This window comes from Notothenia coriiceps, unplaced genomic scaffold (assembly GCF_000735185.1).
Source record: "Notothenia coriiceps isolate Sejong01 unplaced genomic scaffold, NC01 NC01_scaffold00029187, whole genome shotgun sequence".
Taxonomy (NCBI): Eukaryota; Metazoa; Chordata; class Actinopteri; order Perciformes; family Nototheniidae; genus Notothenia; species Notothenia coriiceps.
Genome location: NW_011361888.1, coordinates 29,869 through 42,595, shown reverse-complemented (window position 1 = coordinate 42,595; position 12,727 = coordinate 29,869). Strand labels below are relative to the sequence as shown.

Genomic DNA, 12,727 nt, shown 5'->3' with positions numbered 1-12,727 from the left:
CAACATTATAAAGCAACCTGAGGGTACTTTGGCTGGAATTGGTAAAAATGTAACTTATAAGAGTTTACCAATGTCAATGGAGCATTTTGATAGTTGATATGGTCAAGAACAATTGCTGAATTCTTCAAAGCAGTTTAATATACATACATGTAAACCTGCATTCTTTTTTGGGGTCGCTTTGATGCATCGCAGCAAGCTGTTTATTTGGAGTCGAGCTATGTATTACTTTTTAGCTGTTTTTGGTCCCTCTCCACCCATGTCTCTGCCGTGTTGACGGGTAAATGTTTCACCCCTCGTAAACTAGTTGCTAATTGTTTGTATGCCAGCTAATGTATGAAGTGTACAGTTTGTATAATTGAGTTATAAACAAAGGAAAACAGCTCCCTGCTCCATCTGAAAACACTCGGGAAACTAGGGGGACTGAATCACAATGTAGCCATGGCGTTAAGCATACCCTGAATTATTGTCTATTTAATTTTTACTGTAATCTTAATTTACAAAATGTACATCCTGCTGAATAAGATTCACTGGGGATTGAAAGGAAGGAAATAGTTACTGAGCTAATAAATGAATTGAAACGTCTATACTTTTTTTGATAGACTTCTATACAGGACTTCCTTTGCAACTACTGGAGTCCCTGGGCTGGACATCAGAAATAATGCAGGTTTAAATTGAATTGGTGGACTTTTCTGACCTGGCGGTTGCTCTTTGGTTTTCAAAACTTGTTTCCATGTGCACTTTGCCCAAGTGGGCAGAAATGTGTTTCTGTGGTTTTATTTATTGCGTATGGAGTGCATATGTTATTATTTTATAATGATGTTTATTTTGTACACCATATCTAGTGCAGGTCTGTCCGTCCTGAGAGAGTGGTGCTTTCACAGTTTCTCTACCTGAGTTTAATTCCAATGTGTTCCCTTGTTTATTGGGATTTTGGTGGAGTTATTGGTGTTAGTTTCAAGGGTCAAATGAAGCAAACTTTTAACAGATGGTATTAGGCTATATATATATATTTTTGTGATTGATTTATTAATTTGCAGGCCGTAAAAGCCAAAAAAGAGCTAAAAGACGTTAACTGCAAGGGTGATAATTCTTAGTTTAAATAAATGTTTCTGCACTTCCCTGAGTAAAGACTGGCAGGCAATGTCTCCACAGGAACGGACAGCCTTCAAACTGCTGGCTGGTGGACACACATGAGATCGATCCTGCTACCTTGGCATTGGTAAATAAGCTCCACATTGAAGCTAACATGAGAGGGCTGCAGCAGATATGGCAGCTGTTCATGGTGGGGGGGTTCAGACAGGGAGGTCACCACCAAGCGAGAGAAGACTAAGTTATTCTCTGTGGCAGCGTTTCACATCCCAAGCCTAGACTCAGGGAACAGAACATTCTGATTCTATTATTCGAACTACCAGCTTCTCCCTTTCAACTCTTTAGCCATATCGTTACACCAAATTAGTAAATCAAGAGGAAGCTGATGAAGTGGAACAAGCTATTAGAAAGTCAATCAAAGTGTGGCTCAAATCTCAATCTGCTCATTTGTATCAAGGCAGTTTAATAGCTGTACATCATAGAAGCGCTCTGTGGTATTCAAGACCTTTATTGTCCCGTATGGGCACATTTGTTCTGTAGGGCAAGGTTTAGAAGACAGACTTGAAGAGGTTTGAATATTCTTAAGGGAAGCCTGTATTTGCTCTTTCTATCCATCATTAGACTAATTAGGGTTTCCATTGTGGGGTGATGATTAGAAAAATATTTGAAACTGAGACTCCTTTCTAAAAAGCCATTCCATTATCAAGCAATTCCAGTGATAAAAAAATTAGAAATGGTAATAATTTCAGAGCAAAAAATTGACAACAATAAAAAAGGAAATCACATGGTTCAATGATTTCAATGACAAGTTTCTTGATGGTGGTTCTAAATCTTCACTATATGCTGAAGATACAGTTAGCATGGGGTTATTTCAGAGCCTCAAAGTTATTGTCTTTCAACCTTTCAACACATGATCCGAAAATGAAGAAAACACTACAACATATGATCACTTTCACTGTACCCGTATGCCAAGGCAGGTTTGCCTTCACTAACTGTACGGAGGCTCAGTCATTGGTACATGTTTATTTATAAAGCCATGTTGGGTAAACTACCAACTTATATATGCTCTCTGATCTCACAGAGAGTGGCAAGTATAGCTATTGCCTGAGATCCCAGGATGTGTTTGTATTACATGTGCCAAGTTCTAGGACTGTTTTAGGTACTAAAGCTTTTATGTGTGCTGCTCCTCTAGCTTGGAACACTGCAATTATTTTTTAAACTGAGCATTTTGGTTCCCTTGCATCATTTTAAAGCTCGGATAGATGAAATGTTATTAGATATCTGTCATTGTTAATAGGTTGCTACTGTAATGTATACCCCTGTAATTATGTTGTATTGATGTCCTTTTTGTTTTCCGTTGTTTTTATGTGTAACCAATGTGCTGCAGGTCTCCCTTGAAAAAGAGATCGTTGATCTCAATGGGTTTTTCACCTGGTTAAATAAAGGCTAAAAAATAAAATAACTAAATAACTTTCTAGAAGTGATCATATTTTGTAGTCTAACTAAAATAGTTTAGGCAGAATACAAATGCAGTTATACATTTTGGTAAAAAATAAATAAACATTTAGTTTCAAGTTTGAAAGTATGGGAACTACAATTATGTTGCTTTCTTGCCTATAGTTGAAATGTAAAACAACAGCACCTATCCATCAGATAAGTCGGTTATAAGGCGGCCAGGAGCCAGTTAGCTAGCTAAAAGCCAGTTAGCTAGCCTTTTTCTGTTTGAAGGTAAAGACCCAACTACCAGCATCAATATGTGGATTTCCTCGAATGAGTTTACACTTTTTGTATGAATCATTCCAACAAGACGCATCGTGTTAATTAGCAAGCTTTGGTCAGGCAAACTGTTTTCTCAAGTCTTTATGCTAAGCTATTCTAAGCTAAAATAAGCTGCCTGACTGTAATTTAGCACTTTTTCAAATTATAAAAATTATTCATTAAACATTATTTATTAACCATTAGTAAAGCAATAATAAGTTACACACATTAAGGACACTTTATAGAAGTTGGCACTGAAAGCATTTTTATGGGGCTATTTTTTTGCGATTTCTTTTTTGTCTAATTATGTAAGCCTAAATAACAGTTAATAGGCTATACTGTATAAGTGTAGGCTGACGTTTCCATACCTCTTTGACCAACATTTCTAATGATATTATCTCTGTTCGGTTTCTACTGTCAACTAATGAGGAACTTATTCTGGAATGAGACGATGCATTTTCCTAAAACTGCATAACCTGTCAAAAGCTCAACTGTTATCTGTATCTGGTTCACTTCAAAGAAAGGTCTGTATTCTGTAGATAAAATATACATTTTCCAGCATAGGCCTATGCATATTTAAACTTTTCTATCTTCAACATTCTCGCATTAAAGGACTTTCTATTATATGCCGATCACTATTGATTTATGTCACTTTTCTTTTACTTTACAGATTTGTTTGACATCGCTGGCCACTTCATCACTTCTTCATGATTTATATTCTGTTTCTCTTTTGAAATTCAGGCTGTGGACAGTAAAGCAAAGAGAGAGAGACATCAAGGAGGAGTTCACACTGGGACGACTGGCTTTTGACTCCATCTGCTGGTCACTCACTCGGCCTCCATTTTAATATGTAGGCTATACAGTGTAGTTCTGTGAAGTAAAATAAATAAAAGAAAAGCGGTGTAGGGAATATGTAAAATAGAAGCGACTTCAAAGGAAATCATGTGCAGCAAGCGGAATAAAAATCTCAAATAAGGTCCGGCGCTAGCATCAGGAAGGAAACAGACTTGAGTGCGCTCACACTGAGCTGTCTGGCTTTTCCTCAAGTGACACTGCTGTAACCTCACAGCAGACATTACAGAGGAAGCCCGCTCTTCTCTTCCCTCCACAGTGCCCCCGCTCCCCTTCACCCGCCAACGCACCATCAAAAATGCAAAACCATGGCATGGAACCAAAAGATGAAAATGCTCACGGTGAGGGGGGATATCACAGTGGAAGAGATTAGCGCTGGGAGGGGGAGTCTTACACTCAAAGAGAGTTCTGTAATAACATAACCCCGCGGTGAGCACAGCAGGCATTTATGGATTTGTAGCAGGGGGGCAAAGTATTCCGGCAAACATGGGAAGAAACGGATACAATTAGTTAGAAATGATATCTTTCCACATGTGCTCATTAATTGACCTAAAAAAGAAAGAACAGAAAGAAATTACTGCCTGAAGAAAACAAATGTGACGCCATTACGAGCTTTGGTTCTAACAATATGGGACACTTTGAAGGAACATAACCCATTCCCAGTTGGTTAAAGTTACATTTGAGTTTTTTCAGGGAAAAATCCGTCCCACCTAAAGTAATGGATTTTAACGAGCGGTAAAAGGCAAACTGCTTTAAGATAACAGAAAGAGCACCACCTATGGGAATTACATTTCATGAAAAGCTGATTTAATGTTGTTCCTCCATTAGGCCTATAGAGCTTAGCATGTTTTGGAGTGTAAGATTTAATAAAATATTTTTGGGTTAGATTCCCAAAATAAGTTATAGCCTACCCCACTGTTGCATTTCTTAAGCATCTAGGTTGATAGCGGTTGCTAACAAAATCATTACGCCAAACATTAGCCGCCATTAGCGGTGCAACCATAACGTTTTTAGTTTATAGCCTAACGTTAGCTTTTTACTTGGGATGTCAGAAGTTTCTATGTGTCATAAAATGGCAGTTGCTAACAAGCGACTAAATGAGATTCATAAACATCACGCTGAAAATGTAGCCATTTTAGCGACTATGATGTAAGTCGTTTATAGCCTAGCGCTAGCTTTTTACTTCTGGCAGTTGCATTTGCGCTTCAACAATCATAAAAGTGATATGAGATTATCCTGCTTAACAAAAACTTTAAGAATGATAAACATGAGTTTGCAATATTTAAAAATGGAAAAATCCCATTGCTTTTTATTGAGGGAGCCGTTGCAATGTTAAAGGTCCCATGTCATGGCCATTTCTACTGATCATAATTCTATTGTTGAGGTCTACTAGAATAGATTTATATTGTTCAATTTTCCAAACTCACATTGGTTTCTCATACAGTATCTCTGTATAGTATGTGTATTCACTCTCTGTCCTAAACGGCTTGTTGGAGCTCCTGCCCCCCCTCCCCGTGAGACCACTGTGCTCTGATTGGTCAGCTCGCCCACTCTGTTCTGATGAGTCCACCACCGTTACAGCGGAACATCAGTGATTATGTGTTACAATGGCGTTAGCAACCAGAAAATGACAAACAGATGCTGCGTGGCTCGCTGCTGCGAGGAGCGGACAGTGTGAGCTGGGTTAATTTCCAAAGTGGAGTGCCATCTGCGAGGCTCCACTAGCACCCGCAACATAACTTAACTTTTTGGTCGTCAAAAACATCATCACTACCCAACTTTATGTCAATGTATATTAAAAAAAGAAAATAAAGCAGAATTAAACAATATCAATGATTTTCTGCCTTGTCTTACAAACTATATCCCAGTAAAATGCTGGCCCAAGGCATTTTTCAATGATTCAGACCAGAGCCTCGTTTAAAATTGAATGGCAATATTTTATTAAGTTAGGAAATCAACATATTTAAGAAATGTAATTATATACACTGGTTCTACTGTATGGATTTAAAAAAAGGACAAACAAAAGCTTGACACACCAAGCTCATACATGTTAAAGACATTTCACATAACCATAAATAGTGATGACTGAGCTAATCATGTGCCGTAATCTCTCAGTATTTATTTGTTCACATCAAAAAAAAAAAAAAAATCAAGAACACGGTCACTGAACTGTTCTTAAATATCTTAAAACTACACTATAAAATACATAAAGCATATCTACCATGTGTTCCATGGGAAACAAAGAAAAGGCAATGGTATAAGAAATAATTTCTCATGAAATAGTGGTAAGCTTTAAAATAAACTTTCAAGCGATTTCATCAGTAAGGTCATTTACAACAGGTAAAAGAGGCAGGGGTTTTACCATTAAAGCAGGCGAATAACTCTATCTACTTTGTTCAAAATATACAGAAAACGACATTGGTGCAAAACGCTTCAGTCTGAGCCGCTTAGTGGCACAGACCACGTAAACAACTGAGCTGAAATTCACAGGCTGTTAAAATGGGTTGTACAGTAGTGGCCTTTGTGATCCAGTGTGTAGTGACTTCAGTGAGTGACAGTTCCTCAGTGCTCCTCCTTGTCCCGCCCCTTCTTGTCCTTTTCGTCCTGCAGCGCGGTGCCCAGCTTCTTGATGAGCACCGACAGCACCTTGTCCAGCGGGTCCATCACCCCCCTCTGCAGCCACTTGGGAATTGTAGTCCGGGCGTGGTGGAAGCCCAGTTTCTGCAGGATGTAGTCCACACCCACCGGGTCGATCTTACGCCCTGTCCAGGAGATGAGCCTGAGGAAAGAAGAAGGAAGGGTTCAGTTTAGGCCCTTTATCTACTTTTTCTGGCATAAATATATATAAAAAACCGTGTATCTTGACAACGTATCGCTGCTGTTTTAAGGCGGATTAGCTTCGCCCCATGCCTTGAATCCATCAATTTGGGCTACCCTCTACTCGTATTTTCATCATGAACACCAACCAGAGGATGCTTGCCCTCACTCTTTGTAGGACTAAGCTGAACTGCTACAGAGATAAAAGTAGAGCAGTCACCGTTGGCAACATCCAGGTCCTATCTGCTCAAACAAACAGGCCTTTCAGTCTTTGGTAGTTTCTGTGTGAACGTCACAAACAAAAGCTAGCTTTTGTACAAGTGCGTTCTGAACGTAAAGTGCTTAGAATGGCCGGACAAAAATGTCTCAGAGGCGCTCAGCGGAAAGACGCTAGGTAATTTCTCAATGGCCCCGTTTTATGGCTCTGTTATTATTAGAAACCATTGTAAAAGAAACGCTGTGTGGTCCTTAGTCAACTGTAAATGCAACTAAGAGTATACTGTGTGGTAAAGTGTTTAAGAATACAGAAACTCATTTGGTCTTTACAAGTTTACAAAAGCAGGTATGTAGCATTATGATACTTCACCTAGTTTGTTATTATAAAATGTTTATAATGTGTAAATTATTGATTTAACGCATTATAAATAGTTATTAGTGATTAACATTGTGCAGTACTTTAAGCAGATAACATGTAGACTCTATTAAGTATTAAAGACATTAGTTTCATAAACCAAAATTGGTAGTTAGTGTAAAAGAAAAGTAATTATAATTTTGTGGTCTGTGTTTTTTTGTATCCCAAAGTCCTTTCAAAATCCTTGTTCTGTATATTACGATATGCATGGTGAGTCTGTGCGTCATTGTAGCAACACGGTCATAGAGACTGACGCTGACGAATGCTCCTTCCTGTTGTTCCTCTGCAGCTCTGAATGAGCTTAATTCACGTCATCAGTCCTTTAACCAAACAAAGCCCTCCACTCCACTGACCTGAGGGTGGGCTCCAGGTGCCAGGTGTTGCACATGAACTCCCTCCAGTCCACCGTGGTGTAGTTGATGCCGTCGTCTTTGTCCAAGGAGCCGTCGTCGTGCAGGGCGGTCGGGCTCTTCTGACCGGGGCGGGTCGCAAACATCCGCGGGGCGAACAGGGCTGGGGGGGGGTAAGAGAGGGGGGTGAGGTTAAGCTGCTTCAAACAGGGCACACCACAATACAGTAGAGGAGTGAGTTCTTCAACCTGGGAATGAGTCAGCATTTTACCACTTCAGGTTCCCTGGTATGGAAGTCTGTGGTTAGCACAAGCTAAGGACATTTTAATGATTTGTCCTACGACATTAAATGTATCAGTGAATACTCGACTCTTGAATGTCTGAAGCTTCTATGTGTCATAAACACACATAGAAGCTTGGTTATAGCTAGCAACCCATAGCAGGCCGGTTCGAATCCCGAAGCAGGCCGAACAATTCAGGCAATGTCCTCTCCCGTCTCCCCCTTTCTACACAAAGATCTCCAATAAAGGCCATCTGGCCCACAAATACCTTTAAAAAAACCCCGCAATAGCTAACATTACATGTCACTTGTTAGACACTTTTACCCAAAGCGACTTAGTACTGTGGGCAATCCTGACAGGAGAAATATGGGGTGCGACATGCTGACTGCAGTGGGATTTGAACCAGTGCACCACTGATCCAATATCAGCGCACTAAATCACTGAGCCACAACTTCCAGCACCAACATCATCACACCAAAAATGTGCCGCTTTTAGCTTAGCGACTGTTATGTAGTAATAGCCTAACGTTAGCTTTTTACTTCTGGCAATGGCATTTACGCTTCAAAAATCATAAAGTGGTGTTATAGAGTGGTGCAGTGATGAAGTATTTTTGTAGGCCAACCCGTAAGTTAGCATTGCAAGGGCTCCCTTGACAAAAAACTAAGTACATCATCATCGTGCAGCTAAAGGCGGACTCTTCCGGGCATCATGCCGTTTAGCAGTTATTTTAGTCACCTGTTAGCAAGCACACATTTTATGAAATATAAAAGCGTCAGACATTCACGAGTGGAGTATTTACTGACATATTTTATATTGTAGAACCAAACATGAAAAAATCTCTTAAAGGTGGGGTAGGTAATTCACTTCAGAAACACTTTTTGTTATATTCCATGGAATGCTCTTAACATCCCGATAGCAATGAATATATTAAGTACTTTGACAAAACCATAAATAAATGTCATCTGTGGAAGCCGTAGTAATGTAAAAAGCACGACCAATCATCTGAGCCGGCCCGGCTAAAATAACTGGATGGCATAACTGCCTGTCAGCCTTCCATCTGTGCACAAACTTATCTCGTGCCCTCATTGGTCATGTGCGCGTTCGTGTGTGTTGGAGGAGGGGCTCTGTAAGGAAGTGGCAGATTTTTTCCGGTTGTGTATTTCCAAATTCTAGCGCACTCGAGCTGGTTTCTCCAAAATTACCTTAAGATTAAGATCTTTTTTCAAGCGTCTAACCATAAACACGTTAAAAAATGCTGACTAATTTCCGGGTTTACCACTTGTGTTTTATACTACTCTGAGTGGAGACATCCTGCAGAACAAAACGTGTAAGTGTGATAAACATGTGTTTGCAACTGATTTTATTTTCTGCAATATTCAAAAAATATCTTTTGTCGATGGACGCCTTGAGATGCTAACTTCTGGGTCGGCCTACATTATTTCCTCATCCCTACACCACTCTACACACATTCATGAATGTCCCTGAAGGCAGCCGGCACCTTGATGGTACAGATCTCGACTCTATTCAAACGTCCTGCTCTAATGAATCCAGACGGATCAAACTGATGGAATATCTCGCCTCCTCTCCCTCTCTATTCAGCAGCAGATTCAACAGAACAAAGTCACGGCACCACTCTAATTGTCACGAAGAATGTGAGCTCGTCTGCATAATGGCTGCTAATTTGTTCCTCCGTGACAATGTAGAGGCCATTAAAATGCTGCCAGCACTGGGCTCTCTGACCACCCCCCCCCCATACTGTTCGTAAAGACATCTTTCAGCTGCCTTAGTTTCCTGCCGCTCTACAAAATGTGTCCGACAGCACTCAAACGGCTTCACAGGGACAGAAGCAGACGTATGTGCTTTATATTGTTATCTCTCCTTGGACTGACGACTCATTTCTATCCTCACTTTCTAATGGAACTAGTCCTTGCTCATGGAGATGTCACAGAGACTGTGGATGTCTTTTCACTGACTGGAAAGGTTAAAGGGATTGTTCGGATTGTTTGAAGTTGGGTTTTATGAGGTCATTATCCATAGTCAGTGTATACAATAGAAACAGACAGGAGTAGCAGGAAGCAGTGTACTACTGTGGCCTATAATGAAACAGTTATATACGCTTTTTAAATAACTCCATTCCTATTCTACTGCTGTCTTGATTGGTTAATTTGTTAGTTATTGTGTGACTTAGTTTGAATTCATCGCAGTTACACAATTGGTTAGTTTGGACAGTTCCACCGATCGAGGCAGCAACCCGTTTGTTCTTCCAGGTCAAATGTGTGTTTTTGTCGATGGAGTCTGGTGGTTTGTAAAGAGCAACATAACAGCCGTATACGGCGGGGTTCGACCCTCCGCTTCGCGTCGGGCCGAACCACGCCCCTTAGCTGTGATATAATGAGCATATACCACGGCCTGTCGTGAGCTATTGCTTAAATGACCGACATCTGAAATTCGTGCTCCACTTATAATGTTCGTCTTAAATATATGTAGAAATATATATTACACAGTATTCATGTGTTAATAAGGCCAATGTTTGTTGATAAAAAAAGCCCAAGCTTGAAATACCAAAACATTTTGTAACAAAATGAAAATAATTAGAGCCTATGGTGAGCTGTGATGTAGTCTGTTTTCTTTCTTTAAGCATATTCAATTATTATGAATAATTTACCTACATTTAATTGATTTAGCAAAATTATAACTTATAAAAGTCATGACATGTGGCCCAGCCCTCTGTATGTTTCTCTGTATGTGGAACTCTGCACTATATGATATTGATATTTGTAGGTGTCTTAAATATGTTCTGCTGCTGCCCCCGCCCTCCACAGGACATTGTTTGGCTTCCGCCTGTTTGTTATTACCAAATCAGGGGCATGCGGACCCTCTACTGCAGGTTACACTCACTACTGGAAAGGATCTGATAAAACCCCACTTCCAACAATCCCTCTAAGTAATGAATGAATGATGTGAAACCTTTCTCCTTCTCCTTCAGGTATGCAGAAACCAGGTCGTGAAGGAACATGATGAGCTCGGCGTCCATGGTGACACAGATGTGGTCTGTGAATTCCGTCACCACGCTGCACTCCACTTTGGGTTTGCTGTCTGTGTCTGGTAAAAAAGAAAAAAAAAGATCTGAAGCAGAGACAAACCATTGCTTCTCAGACTCAACCTTCTTCAAAACCGTTAGCATTAGCGTTAGCAAGCTTGATATACTCGGGTTGAAAGATAGGGTTAGGTTGAGTTGAGTTTATAATTAAGTGTACACAATTAGTATAACATATGGTCATGGGGACTGTGGTTTTTGTTAAAGAGGAAAAAAGGAAAACGCATTTTTTTTACAGATAAAATATTTTTGTTTATGTGATTCTGCCGAGGTCATGTTAGTCAAGGGCAACCTTTTCCACAATATTTGCTGACTCATGTTATGTAAATGTATGTGTGACCTTCAAAAGACAAAATATGTTATCATGCTCCATTTCATCACCTGTTAGCGAAGGTTCTTCAGGATCCTGTACGTGGATTGACTTGAAGTCCAGTTGCATTCTGGGAAGAGCAAAGATGGTCTCCGTCTCGTGGTTGTAGCTGGAGGAGCTGCGGAAGCTGCTCAGCAGGCTGGAGCTCTTGGCAGCCGCTCCGCCCTCCTGGTTGTTGGCCTCAGCGTTCCTGAGCAGGTTCAGCTCTGAAACAGGAGATAAGACGTGTGGAAAGTCTTTAAGGTCATGTTCACACCGCTCTGCTCCAATGCTTTGTGAAATACTATCTGCACCTGCTTTACATGGTAGATAAGCAGCTGCTCGCAAAGCCAGACAGAAACGGAAAGAGAAAACGCTGTGTCTGTCTTCTTTAAGTCAAAGCTGTCTGAAGTTGAGAAATGCTTAAAGTTTGAGAAGCTACTACAATGAAGCAGCCATTTACCTCTTAATGAGGTTACTCGAGATAAAGCGAATGCAGTTTAAAGCACTAACCGTGCATTCATTCTGATTTCATAAAGGTTAGAATGTTTTATATCTTAGATAGGTGCTGATTTACATGTGCTGTTACAGAACTCTACTGTATTATATTTTGATATCAACAAAGGTAGTGAGTACGCACTAAAAACATGCAGTTTGTTTGATAAGGGATGCGCAGATCTCCAGAGGATTGATATTGCCTCCACTAGTGGTGCTGGAATGAGTCCAAAAACCCAGGAATGAGTTAGCATTTTAGCACTGCGGTGCTCCTCGTTTCAAAGTTTATGGTTTTTAGTTAGAAGCCTGAAATAAGGTCTTTGCTTAACACAAGTTTAAGAGATTTTTCGACCTCGATGTAACTCGTTTTGTAGCCTAATGTTAGCTTTTTACTTCTTAAGATTGCATTTACACTCAATAATCCAAACATGTGACGATTATCCTCTAGAACATAAACAATGTAAATATCATAAAGGTGTGTTTGCCATAGAGCTTATTTTATGCAATACTCTGAAAACCAATGGCATAAAACAGGGGTGCCCAACCAGTCGATCGCGAGATGTGTCTAAACATAGAACAACAATATTCAGTTTTATCGTTAATGTCCTATAACATAATCTTCCTGTGCCAGAATAATGCACTTGAACGCATCAAAGATTTGTGATTGGCTGGCGTGACCGCATGTGTCGGGGCGTGGCTGGTGGGCAGTGGGTACCATAGATATATAAACACTAGATGACTCACACGCGCTGCTGGCCAATGGAGACCGACGGTACTCGTCTCTACAAGGGACGAGACACGACATATCGAATAACCGCAAATAGCGAATTACAATAAAGGCTTCCTTGGTACTCATAATTCATACGTCATAGTATTATGTCCCCCTAAATATTTTTTCTTTTTTGCAAACTTGCCCCCAACTTTAACTCGTTCGATACCACATAGAATTTATCATCTCGCGTATCTACAATAACTTCTCTCGGTGACGGGCACATCGTTCTACCGCCG

At 40.2% G+C, this 12,727-nt stretch overlaps 1 protein-coding gene across 2 annotated transcripts in view; it reads right to left on the bottom strand.

Moving 5' to 3' along the window:
* Positions 1-5,615: 5,615 nt before the first annotated feature.
* The window catches only part of LOC104958679 (uncharacterized protein KIAA1109-like), a 21,528-nt gene continuing 14,416 nt past the window's right edge, over positions 5,616-12,727 (bottom strand). For both annotated transcript variants that reach the window (XM_010786446.1, XM_010786447.1), the window contains exons 8-11: positions 11,257-11,451; positions 10,746-10,880; positions 7,501-7,660; positions 5,616-6,478 (exon numbers count right to left, since the gene is read on the bottom strand). In XM_010786446.1, the coding sequence (XP_010784748.1) occupies positions 6,262-6,478; positions 7,501-7,660; positions 10,746-10,880; positions 11,257-11,451 (707 nt within the window). In that variant the 3' untranslated portion in view covers positions 5,616-6,261. The remainder of the gene's footprint in view (positions 6,479-7,500; positions 7,661-10,745; positions 10,881-11,256; positions 11,452-12,727) is intronic.